The sequence below is a fragment of the Triturus cristatus genome, chromosome 12 (assembly GCF_964204655.1).
Source record: "Triturus cristatus chromosome 12, aTriCri1.1, whole genome shotgun sequence".
NCBI lineage: Eukaryota > Metazoa > Chordata > Amphibia > Caudata > Salamandridae > Triturus > Triturus cristatus.
Window position 1 is genome coordinate 784,103,767 of NC_140595.1, and position 26,379 is coordinate 784,130,145.

The 26,379-nt window shown below is 50.7% G+C and overlaps 1 protein-coding gene across 1 annotated transcript; it reads left to right on the plus strand.

Annotated features, from left to right (window-relative positions):
• Nucleotides 1–718: 718 nt before the first annotated feature.
• ATP1B2 (ATPase Na+/K+ transporting subunit beta 2) lies at nucleotides 719–24,027 on the plus strand. Its single transcript, XM_085639115.1, has 7 exons — nucleotides 719–962; nucleotides 14,716–14,844; nucleotides 15,751–15,855; nucleotides 16,686–16,894; nucleotides 17,947–18,015; nucleotides 19,289–19,402; nucleotides 22,617–24,027. The coding sequence occupies exons 1-7, from the start codon at nucleotides 854–856 to the stop codon at nucleotides 22,773–22,775; spliced, it is 894 nt and encodes a 297-aa protein (XP_085495241.1). The 5' UTR covers nucleotides 719–853; the 3' UTR covers nucleotides 22,776–24,027.
• The last annotated feature ends 2,352 nt before the right edge of the window (nucleotides 24,028–26,379 follow it).

A 26,379-nucleotide genomic window follows, 5' to 3' on the forward strand; every position in this document is an offset into this window, starting at 1 on the left:
CTTCGTTAACACAGATACACACAGTCACGGGTATACCCTGGAACACACAGACGTGCGCTGGGAAACTCACAGACATGGCACACACAGGTATTCCCTGGCACACACGGCCATGTACTAGGACATACAGAGGCACACACAGACCTGCACTGGGGTACACACTGACACACACGGGTATACCCTGGAACGCACAGACGTGCGCTGGGACACACACAGACATGCACTGGGGCACACACTGACACACACGGGTATACCCTGGAACACACAGACGTGCGCTGGGACACACACAGACGTGCACTGGGGTACACACTGACACACACGGGTATACCCTGGAACACACAGACGTGCGCTGGGACACACACAGACGTGCACTGGGGTACACACTGACACACACGGGTATACCCTGGAACACACAGACGTGCGCTGGGGCACACACTGACACACACGGGTATACCCTGGAACACACAGACGTGCGCTGGGACACACACAGACCTGCACTGGGGCACACACTGACACACACGGGTATACCCTGGAACACACAGACGTGCGCTGGGACACACGCAGACATGCACTGGGGCACACACGCAGAGGTTCACACTGACACCTGTGCCCATAAGACATCCTCTGAAGCAGCCCCCTGCAGCCGATCCTAAGGGCGGGGTGAGTGGGCGTGGCTTGTCCGAAGGATTAGCATATAAATAGGCATGTAGCCCGGCCCAGGTTATCTGGCAGCCAGAGAACGACGAACAGACCCGAGGTACAGCACTCCATCAGCGCGCGCCCTTCAGCACCAGCGGCCGGGGCAGAGGCCAGGAGTCAGGGGCAAAGAGCAGAGGGCTGTACCCAGGGCAGCAGGATGGACACCAAGGAGAAGAAGCCACGCGGGCAGGCTTGGGCCGACTTCAAGCAGTTCATGTGGAACCCCCGGACCCGGGAGTTCATGGGCAGGACCGGCAGCAGCTGGGGTAAGAGACCCGGAGTGAAGGGGGCACAGGGGTGGATGGGCATGCGGCAAGATGTCGGGGTGGTCTGGAACTAGGGTGCGGGTACGTGGGGTTGAAGGGGGTTTCGTGGGGCCTGGGTAGGGGGCAGGGGTCATGGAGAGGCAGTGAAGGGGTAAAAATAGAAGTGGGGCAGGATGATGCAAAACTTGTCTCTTGTCCCATCGGTCTGTCCTTGCCCTGATAGGATGGCGCAGGGGAGCAGTAGGTAATCGCTATACAGACACTGGGGGCAAAAGAACAGAGGGGAGCAGGAGGGGTGAGCCGATGGCGTGCCCCAGCCCATAGGGGGCTCCTTCTCCGACACGATGACTCAAACTAGCGATTGTGTGTCGCTTTGGCAGTGCTTTCAATGGGCCGGTACCGGGTACGTGCACTTCTTTCATTTGAAAAGTACCTGTGCTTCTCAGCTCGGCTATGAAATACTTTAGGAGAGAGTGCCAGCACTTATCAGGAGCCCACGGGCAGCAGCACTTCTGTATTTCCAATTAAAGTCTGGGATGGAGGTGGGTTGGGATGCGCGGATCCAGAGCTCGAGCCCCGGGACCTGCAGGCTGTGGATTACTCGTCATTATGTCATTAACAGGCGGAGTGGTAACACAGAGGAGGGGGGGAGTGAGAACCAAGGGCGCCAGGTGGGGGGGGGGGGTGATAATGACGGACACTCAAGGCAGAGATGTTCTAAAGGCATCAGTCGGCAGAGCTGGGCAACTGCAAGGGGCCTGGGACAGGAGGGGTCGGGGGCAGGGGAGGGGGGGCGGGCTACGGCATGATGCTGGCGCACCTAGGTAGGGAAGGGGCAGGTGGGAGCCCGCACAGCACCGGTGTGGGAGTGCGAATGGTGAGGACTAGTTACCGTACTAGGGTGGTAGCACTGGAGAGGAAGCACGGATCTGCCGATGAGTGGGGGGCGAAGATGTTACCTGGCACGGGGATGATGGGCCCTGTGAGTGGGTGCGACAGGTGTTACCGGACATGTGGCACCGGGGATGCTGAACCCAGATGAGTGGGTGGTACAGGTGTAACCGGACAGGTGGCACCGGGGATGCTGAGCCCAGATGAGTGGGTGGTGCAGGTGTTACCGGACAGGTGGACAGGTGGCACCGGGGATGCTGAGCCCAGACGAGTGGTTGGTGCAGGTGGCACCGGGTATGCTGAGCCCAGACGAGTGGTTGGTGCAGGCTACCGGACAGGTGGCACCAGGGATGCTGGGCACAGCTGAGTGGGTGGTGCAGGTGTTACCGGTGAGGTGGCACCAGGGATGCTGGGCACAGCTGAGTGGGAGGTGCAGGTTACCGTACAGGTGGCACCGGTGATGCTGGGCACAGCTGAGTGGGAGGTGCAGGTTACCGTACAGGTGGCACCGGGGATGCTGGTCCCACCTGACGGTGTAGGTGCTACAGCGGATGGGGATGTCGTTAGTGTATCGGTGGCACCGGGGATTGCCTGGCTACAGTAGGCGGTGCAGTCGTTATGCAGAGGCGGCACAGAGGGCGCTAGGGTGCATGTCTGCTGTGAGGTGCTTGTAGGGGTTCCCGATGTTTGTGTGCCCCCGCACTCCCCCTTCGACCCTCCATGTGCCCCGGTTCTTTTCGAGCCTGAGATCTTTAGCTTTCATCACCAGTGCGTGATTCAGAACTCACTTCTCTCTCAAACTCACTCACTCTCGTTCGTGTGATTTTATCTCGGGAGTCCGTGCCCGCCTTTTCCCTGCCAGCCAATGCTCTCCGAGAGGAACCGTCGCCAGGGCGACGCGGCGTGTCAGACTCTAATATTAAATTGGCATTTCTCGTTTGGCTGAGTCCTTCTTCCGGGGCTGGTGCAGCTCGGATTCGGATGTTTGTGGCGGGAGAAGCCCTCCAGCTTTCTGGACACTTCTCTTCGGAGGACTTGGCGTGGCACCAGCAGCGCCCCTACCCTCCAGTAGGGTACAGCTCCGCAAACCAGTATAGGCAGATTTTGTCACCGTTGTCAAGCAGGGTGCTGGCACACGTGACATACAAGGGCCATGCACATTGATTTGATCTATTGTTTATTTTATTGTAATATTTAATTTGTATTGTACAGAAATTGTATTATTCCTCAAACAATATCAATTACAGTCTGCAGACTCCTTCCTTGTGTCCTCGCTACTTCCCGCCTCGACTTAGAAAATATCCTTTGAACAAACTTTAACCCCCGCAGGATGTGCCCCCCCCCCCCCCCACACACACCCCCATGGAGTTTTCCTCTACATCTCCTGTGGTGTCATAGCTTCATTGGAATAATGTCGCCTATTACTGCCCCTATTATGAACTCCTACCTTTGCCCCTGTTCACTACGCCCCGCCACCACGATCTGCTTCTAGGGGTTGCGTTTGTCACCATGAGAATCGTGGTGGCAGGTGGGGTGGGGTGGTAAAGGGGGGCATGGGTAGAAGTTCAGATTAGGGGGCTGTAATTCCGAGACTCATTTTTGTGCCTCGGGTTGTAGTATCAGATGGCTCCTAGCGCTGCCAAGGAGTGGGCGCCCATCTAGCCCCTCGAGACTGGGGTGCACCGGGCACACGGTGCCCAAGGATGCTTCTGGTTTTGGGGTTCTTTAGGGAGCCTCTCTCGACAGATCGGACACCTGCTCAGCCGGCTGTGGTGTCTGGGAGAAGTCTAACTCTCTGGCTAGGCCTAAACAGGGTGCTCTTTCGGGGTCCCGCACGCACCTTCGAATTCTAGGGTGTGAGCAGGCATATGACACCACTCCATGTAGTGGAGCAGACCCCCCCAACACGCAAACACGGCCTCTGGGGCGCCTGATATGTTGACCTCATATTTGAAAGCTGCCCCGTGGGATCTGTGCTCCATCCCATCGGAGGTGGGGGTGCAGGAGGTCAAAGATATCACGTTGATCCCCCAACCGCCCCTCCCCCTTCACACACCACCTAGCAGGCAGTCCATTTCTGAGTCTGACGGCCACGTGGCTTCCCAGCATGCACCTCTTCCCTCGTCCATCTCCCTGGCTCATATCATGCCCTCCATGAATAGAGGATTATCGGATTTAAAGCTTGGGAATTTGGGGGAGGCTCCGGCTCCTCTCGGATTAATCATCTCACTCCATTTAATTATGCTACCGCTGGTGATGACCCGGCGCGTGCGTGCCTCGGCAACTACTACAGTGATTGGCTGTCGCTGGGGGCTCATCTTCTACCGCCCCCAATCAGGGTTGATCCCTGCTAAGAACAGTTATCTCCTGCGGCTTGGTTGGCTCGTGTCCTGCCAGTGGTGACCATTTTGTTTAGGAGGCCTGACTACCCCATCTTGAGGCCTGACTACCCCATCTTGCATTTGAAAGTCTCACTTCATGGACACATCAAGGGAGAGTTACAGTCAGAGTACCGACCTACACCTTGTCTGAGTTGTCGTTACTCTGTGCTACCGAGCTGCATGTTGAAATCCCCATTCACCATCTCTTCTGGTGAAGTTGCTCGCCCAGAGGGCATTTCACAGTGGTGTCGGCATGAGCAGGTTGTTAGAAAAGGGAATCTTACCCGTCCCTCACAGAGCTACCAAAAGCCCCTAGTTCCCTCAGAGTTGGCAAGTTTTGTTCTAGGTGCAAAAAAACTATTGATGGACAGAATGCAGAACAATGTCATACATTCACCCCAGTACAGAGATCTTGGCCTAAATCCATCGTTTTTTTTCTCATCATGCCATTATAGTTTGAACCCAGCCATATGCAAATCAGTCTTGACCCTGCACCCAATGGGAACAGTCCAGCCCGAACTGCCAGGCCAGGTCCTCCCTGGACTTGAAACAAGCATCCTAGGATCGGTTTAGGGCTTTCACCCCTCTTCAGCCAGGATAGCTTGATTCCAGTGGCACAGTGAGCCCAGGACTCACGTCTGAGCATACCCTTCCCACATAGGGTGAACAGCAAAACACACAAGATGATGGACGGAATGTTGCACAATGGCAAAACATTCACCCCCAGTCACAGATCTGGGTTTAATCCATCCTTATTTTGCTCACCACGCCACCCCAGTTCAGACATGGCCATATGCAAATCAGTCTTGACCCTGTGCCTCATGGGAACAGTCCAGCCCGAACTGCCATGTCATTCTTAGACCGGAATCAAGCATCCTAGGACCGGTTTCGGGCTTTCAGCCCTCATCAGCCAGGATAGCTTGACTCCAGTGGCATGGAGAGCACAGCTTGGCAGTTCGGGCTGGACTGTTCCCATGAGGCACAGGGTCAGACTGATTTGCATATGCCCATGTCTGAACTGGGGTGGCAGAGTGGGCTAAAGAACGGTGATGAATTAAACCCAGATAAGTTGACTGGGGGTGAGTGCTTGCAATGTTCAACACTCCGTCCATCATTTCCTTTGGTTTTTGCTTTGTCGCCATAAGTTGGCAGGATATGCTCAGACGTGAGTCCCTTGCTCACTTTGCCACTGGATTCAAGCAAGCCTGGCTGAAGATGGCTGAAATGCCAGAAACCGGTCCTAGGAAGCTTGTTTCCGGTCCAGGGAAGACATGGCTTGGCAGTTTGGGCTGGACTGTTCCCATGAGGCACAGGGTCAGACTGATTTGCATGTCTGAACTGGGGTGGCGGAGTGAGCTAAAGAATGATGATGGTTTAACTCAGATCAGTTGACTGGGGGTGAGTGCTTGCAATGTTCAACACTCCAACCAACATCCCCTTTGGTTTTGCTTTAAGTTTTGTTCTAGGACAGATCCTGAAATTACTCAGTAACCTGCGGATTGGTCAGCGTTCTGGAATTTTTGTTGTCGACCCTTCACTTCTTGGGCCAACTCTGACATTTTTAGGACATACTGTGGCCAACACTGGGCCATGCGGGTGAACACTGTTATCAATACTGAAAAATTGCATTTGTTCACACAACCAAACGTTATATTTTAGCAACATCATCCCTATTAAATTGAACTATTTTCATGTCGAAAATACACTCCTACTTGTTGCAGTTTGTGACGTCTCACTCATTCCCACCTGCCTGCTTGGCAAGAGGTGCTCTTGTAGATTCTTACTTCAGGAAGTATTCTCACTACAGGCTGTGGTGCTCTTGTAGACTCACGCACTGCAGCTGAGGTGCTCTTGTAGATTCTTACTTCAGGAAGTATTCTCACTACAGGCTGTGGTGCTCTTGTAGACTCACGCACTGCAGCTGAGGTGCTCTTGTAGACTCACGCACTGCAGCTGAGGTGCTCTTGTAGATTCTTACTTCAGGAAGTATTCTCACTACAGGCTGTGGTGCTCTTGTAGACTCACGCACTGCAGCTGAGGTGCTCTTGTAGACTCACGCACTGCAGCTGAGGTGCTCTTGTAGATTCTTACTTCAGGAAGTATTCTCACTACAGGCTGTGGTGCTCTTGTAGACTCACGCACTGCAGCTGAGGTGCTCTTGTAGACTCACGCACTGCAGCTGAGGTGCTCTTGTAGATTCTTACTTCAGGAAGTATTCTTACTACAGGCTGAGGTGCTCTTGTAGACTCATGCACTGCAGCTGAGGTGCTCTTGTAGACTCATGCACTGCAGCTGAGGTGCTCTTGTAGACTCAAGCACTGCAGCTGAGGTGCTCTTGTAGACTCATGCACTGCAGCTGAGGTGCTCTTGTAGACTCAAGCACTGCAGCTGAGGTGCTCTTGTAGACTCATGCACTGCAGCTGAGGTGCTCTTGTAGACTCAAGCACTGCAGCTGAGGTGCTCTTGTAGATGCATGCACTGCAGGGACAGGTGCTTTTGTAGATGCATGCGCTGCAGCGGAGGTGCTCTTGTAGATGCATGCACTGCAGCTGAGGTGCTCTTGTAGACTCACGCACTGCAGCTGAGGTGCTCTTGTAGACTCAAGCACTGCAGCTGAGGTGCTCTTGTAGATGCATGCACTGCAGGGACAGGTGCTTTTGTAGGCTAATGTACTTCAGGAGTTGGTGCTCTTGTAGATTCACCCTGCAGCTGAGATGCTTTTGTAGATGTATACACTGCAGGGAGAAGTGCTCTTGTAGATGCATGCACTGCAGGCTGAGGTGCTCTTGTAGATGCATGTACTTCAGGCTGAGGTGCTCTTGTAGACTCACACACTGCAGCTGAGGTGCTCTTGTAGACTCACGCACTGCAGCTGAGGTGCTCTTGTAGACTCACGCACTGCAGCTGAGGTGCTCTTGTAGACTCATGCACTGCAGCTGAGGTGCTCTTGTAGACTCATGCACTGCAGCTGAGGTGCTCTTGTAGACTCAAGCACTGCAGCTGAGGTGCTCTTGTAGACTCAAGCACTGCAGCTGAGGTGCTCTTGTAGACTCATGCACTGCAGCTGAGGTGCTCTTGTAGACTCAAGCACTGCAGCTGAGGTGCTCTTGTAGATGCATGCACTGCAGGGACAGGTGGTTTTGTAGGCTAATGTACTTCAGGAGTTGGTGCTCTTGTAGATTCACACTGCAGCTGAGGTGCATTTGTAGATGTATACACGGCAGGGAGAAGTGCTCTTGTAGATGCATGCACTGCAGGCTGAGGTGCTCTTGTAGATGCATGCCCTGCAGGGAGAGGTGCTCTTGTAGATGCATGCCCTGCAGGGAGAGGTGCTCTTGTAGGCTCATGTACTTCAGGCTGAGGTGCTCTTGTAGACTCATGCACTGCAGCTGAGGTGCTCTTGTTGACTCGCACTGCAGCTGAGGTGCTCTTGTTGACTCGCATTGCAGCTGAGGTGCTCTTGTACATTTATGCGCTTCCGGTTGAGGTGCTCTTGTAGACTTGTACTGCAGGCTGAGGTGCTCTTGTAGATTCTTACTTCAGGAAGTATTCTTAGTACAGGCTGAGGTGCTCTTGTAGACACACACTGCAGCTGAAGTGCTCTTATAGATGCATGCACTGCATGCTTAGGTGGTTAGCATGGGTGCATACACTGCAGGGAAAGTTGTTCTTACAGATGTATTCACTGCAGGGAGAGGTGCTATTGTAGATGCACACACAGCAGACAGGTCCTCCTGTAGATGCATGCACTGCAGGCTTAGGTGGTTAGCATGGATGCATACACTGTAGGGAGAGTTGCTCTTATAGATGTATGCACTGTAGGGAGAGGTGCTCTTGTATGCTCATGTACTGCAGGCTGAAGTGGTTAGCACAGATGCATGCACAGCAGGGAGAGGTGCTTTTGCAGATGCATGCGTTTTTTCCCTGTATTTCTGTGCCCTCTTGCCTTCTGTGAGACTCGTTTTACCTGTAATTCTGTGCCCTTTTTGCCTTCTGTGCCACTCGTTTTTTCCCTGTATTTCTGTGCCCTCTTGCCTTCTGTGACACTCGTTTAACCTCGATTTTGTGCCCTTTTTGCCTTCTGTGCCACTCGTTTTCCCTAGTTTTTTGTGCCCTTTTGCCTTCTGGTCCCTTCATCGTCCCTCACCGCCCCTGCCGCTGTGGCCCCGCCCTCCTGACTGCCCATTCGCTGCCCGCCTCCCGCCTCCCAGCTGCTCCTCCCTCCCACCTCCCTATATATGCTGGCCGCTGCCGCGCCGAAGGCGCGCCTAAGGCAAGCCCATCTGCACCCGTCCGTGTCTGGACCGCGCCCAGCGCCGGGACCCCTGGCCCCCGCCACAACGACCGCTGCCACTACGACGCCAGCACTCTGCACGCTCTCAACTCCGGATGGACCCACACCTGCTTCAAGGCCGCCCCAAAACGCACACACGGTCCCTTCACCTGCCGGAACTGCTGCTACACCAGCCTCAGAGCCGACGAACCACCCGCCAAGAAAGACCCCAACCACCTCCGATGCATACTACTGAACACCCGCTCCGCACACAAACACGCTGTAGAGCTCTGGGACCTGCTCAACACAACATCCCCGACGTCGCCTTCCTGACAGAGACTTGGCTGAACGACTCCTCCGCACCCGACATCGCCATAGCCATCCCAGATGGCTACAAGATCACCCGCAGAGAACGCACCAACGGAGTCGGTGGAGGAATCGCCATCGTCCACAAGAACAGCATCAGGGTCTCGACTAGTACCGACGACGTGCTCAGCACCGCGGAACACATGCACTTCTAGATCCACACAGACCCTAATTCCACCCTCAGAGGCACCCTTGTCTACCGACGCCCCGGACCGCGTCCCAAGTACATCGACTCCATCGCCCTGATCTCCACCGACTACATCCTCCTCGGAGACCTGAACTTTCACCTTGAGAACAACAACAACAACAACTCCACAACCCTGATCGATAACCTCACCAACCTCGGACTGAAGCAACTCGTCACAACGCCCACCCACTCCGCCGACCACACGCTCGGCCCCATCTTCTCCTCAAACCCACACGTCTCCGTCAGCCACACCACCGAACTCCTCTGGACCGACCACCGCTGCATCCACTTCGCCTTCCGGGAACCCACCACCGCACCCAACAGATCCCCCGCCGCTGCTGGAGCAAAATCACAGAATACCAACTACATACAAACCTCGCTCTCAGCCCACCCACCGAACCCTCCAACACCAACGCTGCCCACAGCCTCAGACGCTGGATCGAGGACTGTGCCAACACCCTCTACCCACTGAAGAAACCCCCCCACAGAGACACCAGCAAGAGGGCCAGCTGGTTCACCCCAGAACTTCTTGCCTCCAAGCAAGCCTGCCGGAAACTAGAGAAGGAATGGCACAGGGAACAAACTCCGGACAGCCACGCAGCACACAAGGACGCCAGCAGCAACAACCACCACCTCATCAGGGAGGCCAAGAGGACCTCCTTCAAAGACCGCCTTAACAACAACGCACACAATAGCAAGGAGCTCTTCAACATCGTGATGGAACTCTCCAACCCCAGCTCCAACGACATCCCGCCGTCGCAAGCCCTGTGCGACTCCCTCGACACCTTCTTCCACCGCAAGATAGCAGACATCCACGACAGCTTCAACATCCAGACAGCCCCAACAGACAGCAACACAACAGACCCTCCGCACACCGTTGACCACGACCCGCTGCTACCCTGGGCCAGCGTGAGCATCGATAACACCATCAAGACCATGAGCACAATCCACTCCGGTTCTCCGTCAGACCCATTTCCGCACCACGTCTTCAACATAGCAAGAAGCTCCATCGCACCCCACCTGCGCAACGTCATCAACCTCTCCATCGCGACCTTCCCAGAGAGCTGGAAACACGCCAAGATAAACGCCCTACTCAAAAAACCTAAGGCGGACCCAAGAGACCTCAAGAACTTCCGGCCCATCTCTCTGCTCCCCTTCCCGGCCAAGGTCATCGAGAAAATCGTCAACAGACAGCTAACCCGATACCTCGAAGAAAACAGAATCCTGGACCCTTCTCAGTCAGGGTTCCGCAGCAGCCACAGCACCGAGACTGCCCTCATCGCCGCCACCGACGACATCAGGACCCTGCTGGACAACGGTAAGACCTCAGCACTCATCCTCCTAGACCTCTCCGCTGCCTTCAACACCGTCTGCCACCGCACACTACGCGCATGCCTCCACTCCGCAGGGATCCGAGACAAGGCTCTGGAATGGACCACCTTCCTTTCCGGCAGAACCCAGAGTGTCCACCTCCCCCCATTCTGTTCCAAAGCCTCCAAGATCACCTGCGGCATACCCCAGGGATCCTCCCTCAGCCCGACACTGTTCAACATTTACATGGCCCCGCTCGCACACGTCGCCCGACAGCATGACCTCAACATAATCTCCTACGCCGACGAGACTAAACTGATCCTCTCCATCACCAAAGACCCCATCACCGCCAAAGCAAACCTCCACAAAGGAATGAATGCCGTCGCCAACTGGATGAAGATCAGCCATCTGAAGATGAACTCGGTCAAGACGGAGGTCCTCATCCTCGGCTCCAACCCTTCAGCCTGGGACGACTCCTGGTGGCCGACGGCACTGGGGGCAGCCCCGACACCCACCAACCACGCGCGCAACCTGGGAATCATCCTCGACTCAACGCTCTCAATGACCACGCAAGTCAACACCATCTCCTCCTCCAGCTTCAACACCCTCTGCATGCTCCGCAAGATCTACAGATGGATCCCAAAAGATACAAGAAAGACAGTCACCCAGGCCCTCGTCAGCAGCAGACTCGACTACGGAAATGCCCTCTACGCGGGAGCCCCGACCAAGCTCATCAAATGAGTACAAAGCATCCAAAACGCCTCGGCACGACTGATCCCCGATGTACCACGACACGGCCACGTCACCCCCCACTTGAGAAACCTGCACTGGCTCCCCACCAACAAGAGGATATCCTTCAAGCTCCTCATCCACTCACACAAAGCACTCCACAAGACCGGCCTAGCCTACCTTGTAGACTCACGCACTGCAGCTGAGATGCTCTTGTAGATGCATGCGCTGCAGCCTGAGGTGCTCTTGTAGATGTATACACTGCAGGGAGAGGTGCTCTTGTAGATGCATGCGCTGCATGCTGAGGTGCTCTTGTAGATGTATGCACTGCAGAATGAGTTGCTCTTGTAGATGCATGTACTGCAGGCTGAGGTGCTCTTGTAGATGTATACGCTGCAGGGAGAGGCGCTGTTGTAGATGTATACACTGCAGGGAGAGGTGCTCTTGTAGATGCATGCACTGCAGGCTGAGGTGCTCTTGTAGATGTATACGCTGCAGGGAGAGGCGCTCTTGTAGATGTATACACTGCAGGGAGAGGTGCTCTTGTAGATGCATGCACTGCAGGCTGAGGTGCTCTTGTAGATGTATACACCGCAGGGAGAGGTGCTCTTGTAGATGCATGCGCTGCATGCTGAGGTGCTCTTGTAGATGTATGCACTGCAGGCTGAGGTGCTCTTGTAGATGCATGCACTGCAGGCTGAGGTGCTCTTGTAGATGCATGTACTGCAGGCTGAGGTGCTTTTGTAGATACATGTGCTGCAGTCTAAGGTGGTTAGCACGGATACATGCATTGCAGGGAGAGGTGCTCTGGTAGATGTATGCCCTGCATGCTGAGGTGCTCTAGATGCATGCACTGCAGGCTGAGGTGCTCTAGATTCATGCACTGCTGTCTGAGGTGATTTTGTAGATGTATGCCCTGCAGGCTGAAGTGCTCTAGATGCATGCACTGCAGGCTGAGGTGCTCTAGATTCATGCACTGCTGGCTGAGGTGCTTTTGTAGATGTATGCACTGCAGGCTGAGGTGCTCTAGATTCATGCACTGCTGGCTGATGTGCTTTTGTAGATGTATGCACTGCAGACTGTGGTGCTCTTGTAGATGCATGCACTGCAGGCTGAGGTGCTCTTGTAGATACATGTGCTGCAGTCTAAGGTGGTTAGCACGGATACATGCATTGCAGGGAGAGGTGCTCTGGTAGATACATGTGCTTCAGTCTAAGGTGGTTAGCACGGATACATGCATTGCAGGGAGAGGTGCTCTTGTAGATGTATGCACTGCAGGCTGAGGTGCTCTAGATGCATGCACTGCAGGCTGCGGTGCTCTAGATTCATGCATTGCTGGCTGAGGTGCTTTTGTAGATGCATGCACTGCAGGCTGAGGTGCTTTTGTAGATACATGTGCTGCAGTCTAAGGTGGTTAGCACGGATACATGCATTGCACGGAGAGGTGCTCTGGTAGATGTATGCCCTGCAGGCTGAAGTGCTCTAGCTGCATGCACTGCAGGCTGAGGTGCTCTAGATTCATGCACTGCTGGCTGAGGTGCTTTTGTAGATGTATGCACTGCAGGCTGAGGTGCTCTAGATTCATGCACTGCTGGCTGAGGTGCTTTTGTAGATGTATGCACTGCAGACTGTGGTGCTCTTGTAGATGCATGCACTGAAGGCTGAGGTGCTCTTGTAGATGCATGCACTGCAGGCTGAGGGGCTCTTGTAGATGCATGTACTGCAGGCTGAGGTGCTTTTGTAGATGCATGCGCTGCAGGCTGAGGTGCTCTTGTAGATGCATGCACTGCAGGCTGAGGTGCTTTTGTAGATGCATGCGCTGCAGGCTGAGGTGCTCTTGTAGATGCATGCACTGCAGGCTGAGGTGCTCTTGTAGATGCATGCACTGCAGGCTGAGGTGCTCTTGTAGATGCATGCACTGCAGGCTGAGGGGCTCTTGTAGATGCATGCACTGCAGGCTGAGGTGCTTTTGTAGATGCATGCGCTGCAGGCTGAGGTGCTTTTGTAGATGCATGTACTGCAGGCTGAGGTGCTTTTGTAGATGCATGCGCTGCAGGCTGAGGTGCTTTTGTAGATGCATGTACTGCAGGCTGAGGTGCTTTTGTAGATGCATGTATTGAGGGAGAGGTTCTCTTGTAGATATATGTGCTGCAGTCTAAGGTGGTTAGCACGGATACATGCATTGCAGGGAGAGGTGCTCTGGTAGATGCATGCACTGCAGGCTGAGGGGCTCTTGTAGATGCATGCACTGCAGCACAGGAGGTTGTAGGTGACCAGTGCCTTGAAAGGGGGGTTAGGGGACTGGCGAATGTGGGGAATTTGTGGAACAACCCCCCCCCCCACACCCGAACCCCCATCTGACACACCAAATTTAAACCCTTTCTCTTCATTGCAATAGTGCTGCAACTTTCGGTGGCAGTGGGGCTCCCGTGTGCCGCTGAGCTGCCTTATTTAATACCACAGCCTTTCGCCCTTTCTGGGAATTTGAGATTAAAAGCTTTTGCTCAGCGGATTGCAGCTCTCTACGCAAACCGGAGCCAAGTCCCATGCAGACAGGTGTTCGCATGGCCTGATGCCTTGTCCTCGACAGGGTCTCCTCCCCAACATCAGATGTAGAACTGTAAGTGTCACTGTCCTTTACACAGGGCACTCTTGTTGAGCTGTCACCCGCCCCGAGGCTGGCATGGGGGCACATGCCCATGGGGTACTGTGCATTGGATGCAGAGATATGGGCTCCTGGCACGAGTGCCAGAGATGTGCTGTGGTCGTGCTGTCGCCGCCTCACCGCAGCATCACTGCAGCCAGTGGCACATCGCAGGACCCTTTGGAACCCTGCCGGGGTGGGCCCTGGGGATAGCTGGCAGCGTTTGACTGAGGGCTGTGGCACAGGGTCCGAGACTGACGCAAATGCAACGCTGTGCATGAGGCACACGTGGACCAAGAAGACAGGGCAGTTGTACATTACACCGCACACACAACAGAGGGGGCTTAACAACAGCCAGAGTGTGTATGTGGCGAGGAAGAATGCTGCCTAGTCATGAAGGTAGGCAGCTGTGGTGATTAAGAGAGCCAATGGGTGAAAAGAAAACACCCTTCTCCGTCCTATGTCACTAACAATCACCAACAATGGTCGCCCAGAATATTATGGAATGTTGCTTTGTTTGAGGAGGTCATCTGGGCTTTGCAGATCTGTTCTGATGTAATTTCCCGGGTGGCCGATTTAAGGGATGGCAGGACCCCCAGGTTTTTAGCAGATGAAGAAGGGAGTAAGTGGAAGGTAGGAGGTAGGTGGGTGCACAGATGGGGTTGAAGCTGTCTTTGAACTCAGCGTGAGGTCCAAATCTCTGGAGTCCATGCAGAGAAGAAGGACGTCCAAATATGCAGGCGTGGGATGTTGCCTAAGCCCGTGGACGCCTGCTTGGACGTCCTCACTTCAAGCTTTGAGAGATAATGGGGCCTGTTCCAGGCTCCATCAGTGCTGAGAGCTCAGTTACACAGATTTCTGGCACCTAGCGCCGGCTACGGGTTACACACCAGTATCTCAGCTAGGCTAAGCCATCCTTCCAGGGTGGCAGCAGTGATGAGTGAGTTGTAACCCTCTCCCTTTCTCCACAGCCCTCATCCTCCTCTTCTACCTGGTCTTCTACGCCTTCCTCACCGCCCTCTTCAGCCTCACCATGTGGGTCATGCTGCAGACCATTGATGAGTATACGCCCCAGTACACCGACCGCCTCTCCAGCCCAGGTAAGACCTGAAAAGATGGAGCTATGGCAGAATGGCTTCGATATATTTTAGGAAGTTTTGAGGGCAAGACGCCTCCAGTCTTGCAGGGCATCTGCACCTCACAGAAACCCAACATTCCAAACCTGCTCTACCTGAAGGTTCAAAGGAAGAGACCACTGGTAGAGAGAAGGAGGGAGGGGGGTGAGGCTTTATATAGAGACTACATTAAGATTATAACAAGAACGCACCTGGAGATAATGCATGCACATACATGGAACATGGGGCTTGTCTGTCAGGGGTGAACAGCACAACACCCTCCATGCTGTCTGCCTTACTAACCTTCCAAGCACTTGTGTTCACCAAGGTTGGTTCTGGAACCCACCTCCTCATGGACACAGGTGCAGACAGACAGCATGCTTGGAGGTACCGCGTAACTCATAGCTGCTCGATGGTCCCATGTCATGTGAGAAACGCTTTCCATCTAACAGAATATTGAATTGTGGTACTTGTACTTTTAATTAAGTGTGGGCGAAAGGGCTAAACAATCCCAGCATGGAAAATGCTGTTGGCTGAAAAAAATTTGCCTGAACAGGACATGAAATGGGAACACCCCTGTCAACACAACTGTTGTATTCAGTGCGGGGTCTCCCACAGTAGCCCATCGCAGCCAAGTTCTCCAGGTCCATGGGCGATGATGAGCTGCTCCAGTCCAGTTTTTTCTGAGATGTGTAGTCCGAGTTTTATAGTGGAATGAACACAAGTTCAAGTCACAGAATTCAAAGAGAACACCTGGACTGGCGCAGCTCATCACGCACGGCCCAGGGGGGCGTGGCAGGGTTAGTGGACTGTGTGCACCTCTGACCGCTGCACATCTTTAGCGCTTCTCACTTTATCACTCTATTAATTCTGATGCGTGCTCTCCCGCAGGGCTGATGATTCGTCCCAAGACCGATTCCTTGGACATTGTTTACAACGTTTCGGACAGATCCTCCTGGAACGCCAGCGTCAGCGCGCTGAACGACTTCCTGTTAAGTGAGTACTTCCTGGCACAATAGGTTATTCTGAACCCTCCAAGTGCACGCACAACAATGACACATTCTAGAATGTACGAAGGGGCACAGGCATGCACATTCTAGAACGCATTACGATATAGCTCTATAACAGACAGGTAAGCTGACAACATTCTACAACATGTTACATTCTAGAACATGCACAAATTTAAATGGGGACCAGTGGAATACGCATGCGCAGACGTAACATTTTAAGATCCAGGCACTCCTGTAAAACAGGAATATACATGAAGATTCTGGAGATTATTATCTGGGTATCACATTACAGAACCAAAACTGTAGTGACTAGACTACATCCTGTCTACAAATGAAGTCCTGCTAAGATTACGCACACTGTTGAACAAGTCTGCCCACACACTGTTGTAGTACAGCCATGCGCACAGATGCATTTTAGAAGACATCTACCAGGACATTTAGAAGCTGACCGAACTACACCTGGACACCACTGCACAATATAAATATTCGCCATTTAATATGCACCTAGTGAGCACTACAACCCCAAGACTGAACAGCATGACCACACTTGGACAGTACTCTAGCATGGGACAGCGCACACACATTCTAGAATATGGCTACATTGCTGTCTACAAACCAACAACATAGGCATACCATTCTAGAATATGACTACCTGAGGACCATGACAGAACAAATTTGATCCAAACGATAGACACTGATTATGAGGAAATAAGAGGGAGGCAACACTCTCAACTCTAGTAAGGTCTTCTGGTCTGCCTCCCCACCTCCATGAACCACAGAAATTATTTTAACGCGTCCTTAATTCTGTCTCCTTAGGTTACAATGATACTATCCAGACAGAAAACAATGTACGCTGCAACTTGATTTCCAGCTACAACATTCAGCAAGACAGTGGCGATGTGAGGAATTACCCCAAAACAGCCTGCCAGTTCAATCGATCGTCATTAGCCAGTTGTTCGGGTCAAGATGATCCAACTTACGGATACTCGACAGGCCGACCCTGCGTCCTCATCAAGATGAACCGGGTAGGTTGGAAGTTTACCCCCCCCGTTTGCCCAAAGGCTCTTGTAGAAGAAGAGGCAGGCAAGGCAAGCTTTGGTTAGCCTTCAGTAATGTCTTGAGCAATCAACAGCAGTCTCTGTGGTGTACTCTTCTCACACTAATGTGGGCCAAAAGGATCTGTTAACATCCTGAAATGTGGGAGAATGGAACCTGCCCACTTCTTAATGCAGATGATGATCCAAGCCCTATTGTGTGGGTGCAGGAAATCTGTCTGCTTTCCAATTCATGGCCCCGCAGACTATGTCCACTTCCAACAGTCTGGGTGCAGGGGAACTTGACTGGGTCCAGGGCACCTGTCTACTCTGAAGCTTGATGCAAGGGATGTGTAAAAATATCCATATTCTGGATGCAGGGGCCCGTCTACTTCCTAATATGTGGGTGACTCGGAGCGTTTTACACCATAATGTCTATATGTTTGGGATCTGTCCACTCCCTAGAAGTGCGTGCAGAGGATCTGAAACGTTATTAACTATAATGCAGGGCATATGTCCACCTCCTATAGTCTTAGGGCCTATAGAAATGATAAAAGATACAGGTTGCTAGAAGGTTCCTATGGTGTGTTGGAGTAGGGCTCTTTGAAGAGATGGGTTTTCAGTTTCATTCTGGCTCGCAGGAGGGTATGTCAATGAGGATGTTGTTCCAGATCCTGGGTGCTTGAATAGATATAGCTGACTGTCTGCTCTTTCCTTCGTGCATGTGTTCTCCAGTCTGGTATCCCGGCTCCTGGTTTGGCATTGTCCACTTGATGTAATTATTTTCAGGTTTAGGTGTAATATGTCAGATGGTCTTGTCGGTGATGCAGCAGATCTTAAAGATGATATGGGCTTGGAGTAAGAAATCACGTAGTTGCTTTAGTTTTGTTGTGATCTCATGGATCCTATTCAAGATTTTTATAAGATATGTTGCAGCGTGTAGGACACCTTTTAGGTGTGTCAACGTGTGCCGCTAGGGGCTGTTCCATTTCAAAGGTGGGTAACATGTCAGACTTTCACTCTTACATGCGTCTCTTTTTCAGGTCATCAACTTCCGACCCGATCCACTGTTTTCCAATCAAACTTACGTGACTGTCAACTGCTCAGCACCTGTAAGTATGTGTGTGCGCTTGGCCTCCAGTCTGCCCTGTCTCTCTCTCCTTTACCTTTCATCTTAGTTTATTCAGCCCCTTTCCCCTATCTGATCCCTTTTAAATTGTTTCTTTTGGGCAAATGGGCCACAGACACATATCTCCTGAGCTGCTTTGGGTGTGTTTTCAGTTCTTCATTGCCCTATTTTCTCTATTCTGCTCTTTAGCGACTCAGATTTGTACAGCGTGGGCTGGTAAGAACATAAGCAGAGACTTTACTCTCAGCAGTTGCCCACCATACACTATAAACTGTACACAGGGTGGTGGATAACCTGCCAGTGTGAGCTTCCTTGGTTATTGCTGTAGTGTAAAGTCTGCTTGAGCCTCCTGCTGCACTGCGTTCAGTGCAGATGACGCACTAGAAGGTGGTCAGCCTGTCACAGGGTTTGAATGAAGGGTATTAACAGTACCCAATGACAGATGTCCTCCGATTTGTCTGCCTATGGCTGTTTCTCTTTGAATGTTGATGCCCTTCAGACTGCTGTGCCCTTGACCTCTGCAACAGGATCCCACATATCACTCATTCATTTTCCAGTCTAGGCTGCTGTACTGTCTCCAACTCACTCATATCAATCCTCTAGCTTTAGGAATATAGCGGAAGCTTTTTGGCTCCAGTGATCTGGCTGTCAACTAAATGCTGAGTGGTGCAATAGGCAAAGATTGCACATTATATTGCATACTTTGCTATAATTTGGCACAGTGTAGGTGGAGGTTTATATATTGGGAGGTGGCACATCATAACAAGATGCAAATCTCCAGGAAGTCTGATATAATTGGTATTTTTTGTTCTTGCTCAGCTGTGCACTATGTGCTAATCATACGTAGAGCAACTAGAATTAGAGATGATTTGTGAATAATGTGAGCTGTCCCGCCCATGCTAACCCGTTTCCCAAGACTTATTCGTAAGTCATCTTTACATTGTGATGGCACACACTCTGAGGCCTGCAGGCTGCTTCAAGTCTTTACCTCAGGAACCCTTCCATACATCAACCCATGATTCACCTGTTGGTTCTTATTACACTCATGTTGCTAAACTGATTTGTATGAAAATGCGTGTCTTACCTCTTACCTACTGAAACATTGTGTGAATTTGAGCATGTCCCAGCAGTAAATGGCAAGAACCCGAATGCCTCCTATCTTTATCTTGGGTTTCTTGCCTGGAGTGGTGACAAGGCGCTATAAAGCAATCCTTATCTTGCAGTATTGAACTTACCTCTCTGCTTTTCCTCTACAGAAATCTGCTGATGGTCTTAATGCAACTTACTTCCCATACAGCAGCGAGGCTGATGCAAATAGTTATGGAATCATAAGCCTCAAGTATTTTCCCTACTACGGAAAGAAAGCTCAGGTAAGCCCTGAAGACCTCATGCCTCAGCTACACAGTGCCTCCTCCTGCCCGCCTAGTCCATCAGAAGGTGCCTATCTATAATACTCATGGCCCCAAGCAGGGGAGTCAATAACAGGGTCAGATGATATGGAAGGTGATAGGACATCAAGATTGCAAGTCACACAACATGTCCATCGGCAGCAGTGTGAGTTGTCAACATACAAGTAATAGTAAGTGGAGCAAGCATGCTGCAAACTTTCTAACTTACAAAAGAGGCACAAGTGCAAATTCCATCCACCCAGAATAGGATCAGCAGTGGGAACATCACAAGCAGCAGCACAGTGCATGTAGTATTGGAACAAACAAGATTTCTCACACACAACCTATAGTATAGGCAGCACCATTACACATTGACACACAAGGAAAGCAGCCTCACGACCCAAGCACAGGGGGAACAGGTGCAGTACAAGCAGTGTTAGGACTGCACATGCAAACTAGAGGACGCACCAGTGCAAGATTCCCCATGATGCGTGCAACATGCACACTAGTGGAATCATTATCATCACACACAACATGCACACTAGAGGATGTACCAGTGCAAGATTCTCATCACACATACAACATGCACACTACAGGAAGCATCATTAGACACACAACATGTACGCTAGAGGAAGCTTCATTACACATGCAACATGCACGCTAGAGGATGTACCAGTGCAAGATTCTCATCACACATACAACATGCACACTACAGGAAGCATCATTAGACACACAACATGTACGCTAGAGGAAGCATCATTACACATGCAACATGCACGCTAGAGGAAGCACCAGTGCAAGATTCTCATCACACATACAGCATGCACACTACAGGAAGCATTATTCGACACACAACATGTACGCTAGACGAAGCATCATTACACATGCAACATGCACGCTAGAGGAAGCATAATCACTCACGCAACATGCACGCTAGAGGAAGCTTCATTAGACACACAACATGTACGCTAGAGGAAGCATCATTACACATGCAACATGCATGCTAGAGGAAGCACCCATGCAAGATTCCCATCACACATACAACATGCACATTACAGGAAGCATCATTAGACACACAACATGTACGCTAGAGGAAGCATCATTACACATGCAACATGCATGCTAGAGGAAGCACCCATGCAAGATTCCCATCACACATACAACATGCACATTACAGGAAGCATCATTAGACACACAACATGTACGCTAGAGGAAGCAACATTACACATGCAACATGCACGCTAGAGGAAGCATCATCACACACGCAACATGCACGCTAGAGGATGCACCAGTGCAAGATTCTCATCACACATACAACATGCACACTACAGGAAGCATCATTAGACATGCAACATGTACGCTAGAGGAAGCATCATTATTCATGCAACATGCACGCTAGAGGAAGCATTATCATACATGCAACATGCAAACCAGAGGATGTAGCACATCTCATACACACTACATGCACACCAGAGGAAGCAGCACTTCTCATACACACTACATGCACACTAGAGGAAGCGCCACCACACGCAGACATAGCATGCACTTGAGGAAGCACCATGGCAAGATTCCACACACTAAACCAGCAAAGTGAAGCGAATTTACGTTAACACAAAATGGGCGCATCATGGGAAGCATAACTGGAGGGTCTACTCTCACACCTGGTGAGCTCAAGCAGTATAGGCACACGCTTCATCACACACATGGCATGTACAGCATGGGTAAAAAACAAGCAAGATTCCTCATAAACACGGAGAGCAAGTGTGAGAAGTACAAGTACACGCTCAGCCACTCTCCAGCACACGGCACAGATGCAACGTTAGCAGAGGCAGGGCAAGCTCCTCTCACACAAACTTTACATCACACACTCAGAACAGCAATAATATGTGGGCAAGAAATGCAAGCAAGAAGAGGGTGCAGCAGGTGAGGATTCCCTTGCACACACAGGGCCTCATTTACAGGTCCATTGCGCCGCCGGTGAGTCACTTTTAAGGAATCAGGGGTGCAGTGTCCTCATATTTACAAGGCCAACTGAAGTTGCACAGCCTTGTAAATATGGGCCCCTTTCATGTATTGCTTTGTATGAAAGGGGCGTTCCATTGGTGTTGCTGTGGGTGTTCCCCTCAATATCCATGGGCCCTGACGCATTCCCATATTTATGTTTTGTAAAGCTGAGAATGCGTCAGAATCCTAGGCCTCCCTTGTGGAGGGGTTGGAGTGGTGCAAAGAGGAGTTATACTTTTATTTCTCCTTGTTTTTCCCTCTTTCTATGCGTGCTGCATTCTAAAGTACGCAGAAAAAGAGGAAAATGCCTTCAATGATTGTTTCTATGCAGGAGGTTGTTCCATCCTGCACAAAAACAATCATCCACGCAATGCAGGAACCCTTGAAACATGACACACGGATGCCTGTGCTTGCACATGGCAGTTAATTGTGCACCAGTGCAGGGGAGAGCACACATATGTGTTGTATTGTAACGCATCTCTGTGCTTTTGAAATGACATAGCTCAGTGCAGCAAAATGGCTTGCGGTGCTGTGCTGCGTCATTTTTTAGTAATTGAGGCACTGGTGCAGCACAGGCAGCTTTTGTGAAAGTCACCTAATAAAACACAGACAAGGGACAGCACGGATCTCAAGACCCCGCCTCACTCACAAAGAGGAGATACAGTACAAGTAGTGACAGGACACGCGCAGTACAGGCAAAGCATCTGTGTAAGCTTCCATATCATCACATGCAGAACTAATATAGCACGGGCAGCACCTGTGCAAGCTTCTCCATCATGACAATGACATGCAGAACAGGTATAGGGCAGTCGGCATATGTACACGCTTCTCCCTCATCATATGCAGAACTGGTATAGGATGGGAAGCAAAAGTTCATTGGTGCCTCTTTGAGAGTAAGTACAGCATAAGTGATAGCAGTGCAAACTGTCAACGCTCACGTCGTTGAGCAAAAGCATCAGAAGGAGCAGATGGGCAAACTTCCTTCACATTGTGCATACCAAAGAGTGAAGTAGTAAACATACAAGCTTCAGTCAGACCCACTGGTTGTCAAGGTTCCTTTGCGATATAGAATAGGTACAGCACTTGCTGGGTGGTGTGGCTTCACTCCAGTGGTCATTTGTCCACTACATAGCTTCTCCCACTACTTCCTTGTTTTTTCTAAAGTGTTTTTTTTTTACCTTGTTTTTTCTAGACAAACTACACCCAACCAATCGTGGCAGTCCAGTTCAGCAACCTCACCATGAACACTGACTACAACATCAGATGTGCCATCTACGCCAAGAATATTGCATTCGAGACTCGTGACAGCTTTGCTGGGCGTGTAAATTTCAAACTTCGTGTTGACCAATGAGCCCACTGACTCTTTTAGTAATTAATTTGCGCCCGTCCTATAGGGCTCTGGATGGACTTGTCATTGTTGGGCAAGCATAAGGAAGAGGACGGAGTAACAATGGGGTTTGGACGGGGTCTTCCATTTATTTGCCCCATCTCTGGAACCCCCTAGGGTAAAGAAGACCATGGAAGGCGAGAAGAAAGCACACGTCGCATCGAGGGGATGTTGCCAACTTTGGACCTTCTACTGCCCCTTAATTCTCACACTGGGCATATATTTGTCACTCGGCACAGCCTTAGACAAACACATTTACGGGTCTGCTCTGTTCTACAGTTCCCTAACATTTCTTGGTGGGAGGGGGTAGGACCCATCTTTGATCTAGGGTTGGAAGAGTGAGGGAAGCAGGACTTAAAAAAATGTGCTCTCTCCAACTTAGTTATTGCTTCCTTCAGAGTCATTCAAACAGTTATCCCTCCATGAGGGTTTTTTTTTTAATGTGATAACATTTTTTTCATATGAGAACCATTGTTGTGGTGGGAGTCCTCGGGAGCCCTCTTTTCCTTCTTTATTATCACTCACCCCCCCCCGCGGAGCGTGCGGGGATGTGGTAGGCACCATTTTCAGACAAAAGTGGTCCATCTTGGACTGCTGTTTCTCTCCCTCCCCAAGTTTGATAAATCCCTCTTGCTTACCATTTTGTGTCACTGCCATTCTTGTAAACAGATAACGAGGGCGAGATTGCAAATCAGCGTATGTAGGCATATGCATCTCTCCTTCCTTTGCCCGCGCGCAATCTTTCTTCCTTGGCCTTTTGCGCATTGCTCCTTCCTCTAGCGCGCGCATTCCTTACTCTAATGCCCACACTCATTATTCCTTCCTTGGTGCGCTCATTCTGCCTTCCTTCAGTGCACTGCTCTGTTCTATGCTTTTTAGAGATGCCACAGGAGCAAAGGGCTAGGTTGGTGAACACACAAAGCTTCTCAGATGTTAGGGCTACAGGTGCCCAGGGAAGAGGTATCTGCAAAGGAGACTGGCAGTCTGAGATCATATGACGTGGATAAACAAGCAGTCATAATGGAGAAGGCCTTGTATCCAGTCATCCCATGTCTTCGACGACCGGTACCACTGCGACAAAGTAGCCCTATTAAATCAGTGATCTAAGATTAAACAGAATAACCAGCTTTGCAGAATTTTTGATGGGTTGGAAAACATTTTTACTTTAAAATAAATGATGGAAGGAAAAAGAACGCAAATAAAATGTTGTATTTTACATGGTGTTTTGGTGGCCTCTTTGGGGGGGGTGGGTGCTCTTTCTGCTAGTTTGCTTGCATTGATCAAAACAGGGGTTCAAGCTCCTGCTTCAGAAGATGGGGTCCACTCTAGGACCCTCCACTTCTTTAAGTTTCTCCCTGGTTCAGTTTATGAAGTTTTCTCAGTGTCCCAACTTCATTTGGGGTGATGTTTCTCACAGATTTGTTCTACTTTTCATAAAAATGTATCTCATATTAAATGTTCACCTGAAGTTGCAGAAACCATTTTGACCAACCCCCTCATACAGACTCTGCCCTTCTCCATGGCCCACCCCCTTCATTGCCACTCTGTGTGTGGCTGTTCAGGAAATAATGTAGTGAAAGCCCAGTCACCTATGCCAGGACCCTCCCCCCGCTATTGTCCCACCTGCTCTCTAACTATGGGAAAAGTGTTTCACATTTGGCGAGTCCGTGATATGTAGATTAGCCGCAGACTCTAAAATGTCTGCAATTCTGGGTGACTGCATGCCTCAATTGAGGGTTCATGCTGCAGTTCATTGGGGTGGGTTGTGGGTTCTTCAGAACCAAAATGTCTTGCTAACAATAAACTAAGGGAATATTGTGGGGGACTGAGGGAGGCACTTCAAGAAATAAAAGGGAGTTTGTGTTTGTGTTACTGCCGTACACTTATCTTACAGTATTGTGTCCAGCTCTGCAGGTCCCGTCCAAGGGTTCTAGATACTCTAGAAAACGTATCTAGAGTACTGCGTTCCACGCTGGAGGCTTGTGTGGAACATCATGTCAAGGGCTGGAGGATTATGTGAAACATTGTGTCCACTCCAGAAGGTCACATCTTCAGTGTAATGACCAGTTCCGGAAGCTTTATCTGAAATATCTTGTCCAAGTCTGGAAGCCGAATTTCAAGCTCTCTGTTCAAATCTGGATCACTGGACACTTCTCGAGGTGGCCAGCACCCTCCGGCAACACTGTCCAGTTCTAGCCCCCTCCTGTAACATTGTGTCCAGTTCTGGCACTCTCCAGTAAAATTGTGTCCCGTTCTGGCCCCCTTCTGCTGCAACATTGTGTCCAGTTCTGGCACCCTCCACTAACACTGTATCCAGTTCTAGAAGTCCCACAGATTGTTTTATTCAGCTCTGAAGTCACAACTGGGCTACTGTGGCGGGCTACACATATGACACTCTATTCTTATAGGAGAGCAGGGGACCGAGAGGAAAAGTGGGCTGTGTTCCTGTGCAGCCCCCCTTACATAGTACAAAACACAGCAAAGTGAATAAGACATAAAAAGGTCAAAATTGTGGGGATCCCCAATTCTGGGAGCACCTACTAGATGCAGGATGAGTGGCGACTCCTAGGCATCGATCAAACCTTCAATCTGCCTGATACTCTCACAATTCAATAAAGGTCTCCCCTTAGTGGGGTTTCCAGGTTTTTTTAAATTTCTGTTCCTTTTGTGTGGATCCCACTTGCATCCAAATAGGCTCCCAAATATCTAATCCGTGAAGCCGACCTTCCCCCAGAGAATGCAGTGGTGTGGCCGGATGGTCGCCGATAAAGCATGGCACCCAAGAGGGTGTGTGAGGCTATACCTCTCAAATGTTTGAATTGATTTCCAAGTGTTGTTATTAGGGTCCTACATTGACCATACAAAGATATCACCAAGGTCTATAAGGCCTCCCAGAATTGGGAAATCTCCCAATTTTCGACCTTCTAATGTCTCATATGCTTTGCTGTGTTTTGTAATATGGGGGACTTTATGCCTATTAGGTTGAGCTATGGAGGTTTCCTCTGGAGGTTACATCTTAATCATTGTGATGAGGACTAAAAGCTTTCTCTGGAACATTATACCCACGCCTAATCTAGATTGGATGCCACTTCCGAAGACTTCTGCTAGTTGTGAGTGATTCGTCGAGCCCTGCAGGACTCGGGTTCTACTATGTCAAGTTCTGGAGGTCTCCTGGAACATTTTCTCCAGTCTGAGAAGCCACAGCCATAGATGTAACTGTTTCTGGAGGCCAAATTACACATGTCCTTTCTGGAGGCCACATTTGAAGATTTGTGCCTACTTCTGGGGCTTATGGAAGAGTGAAATGTCCTGAGGTAACTTCTGGCACCAGTGTCCACTTCAGCTAGTCAAAGGTGACCTAGTATTGTCCAGTTGTGATGACCACATTTCAAGTATTGTGCCCAGGTGTGCTTAATATGTGTCCATTTCTAGAGGCCATGCTTGAAATCTTAGGCCCTGTTCTGGAGGCATCTCCTGGCACATTTTGCCGATTTCTGGGCAGACAGCACAATTCTAGAATTAAAAATATAGAGAGTGGATAGTGGTACATGGTTGAAGCCATAGGGCC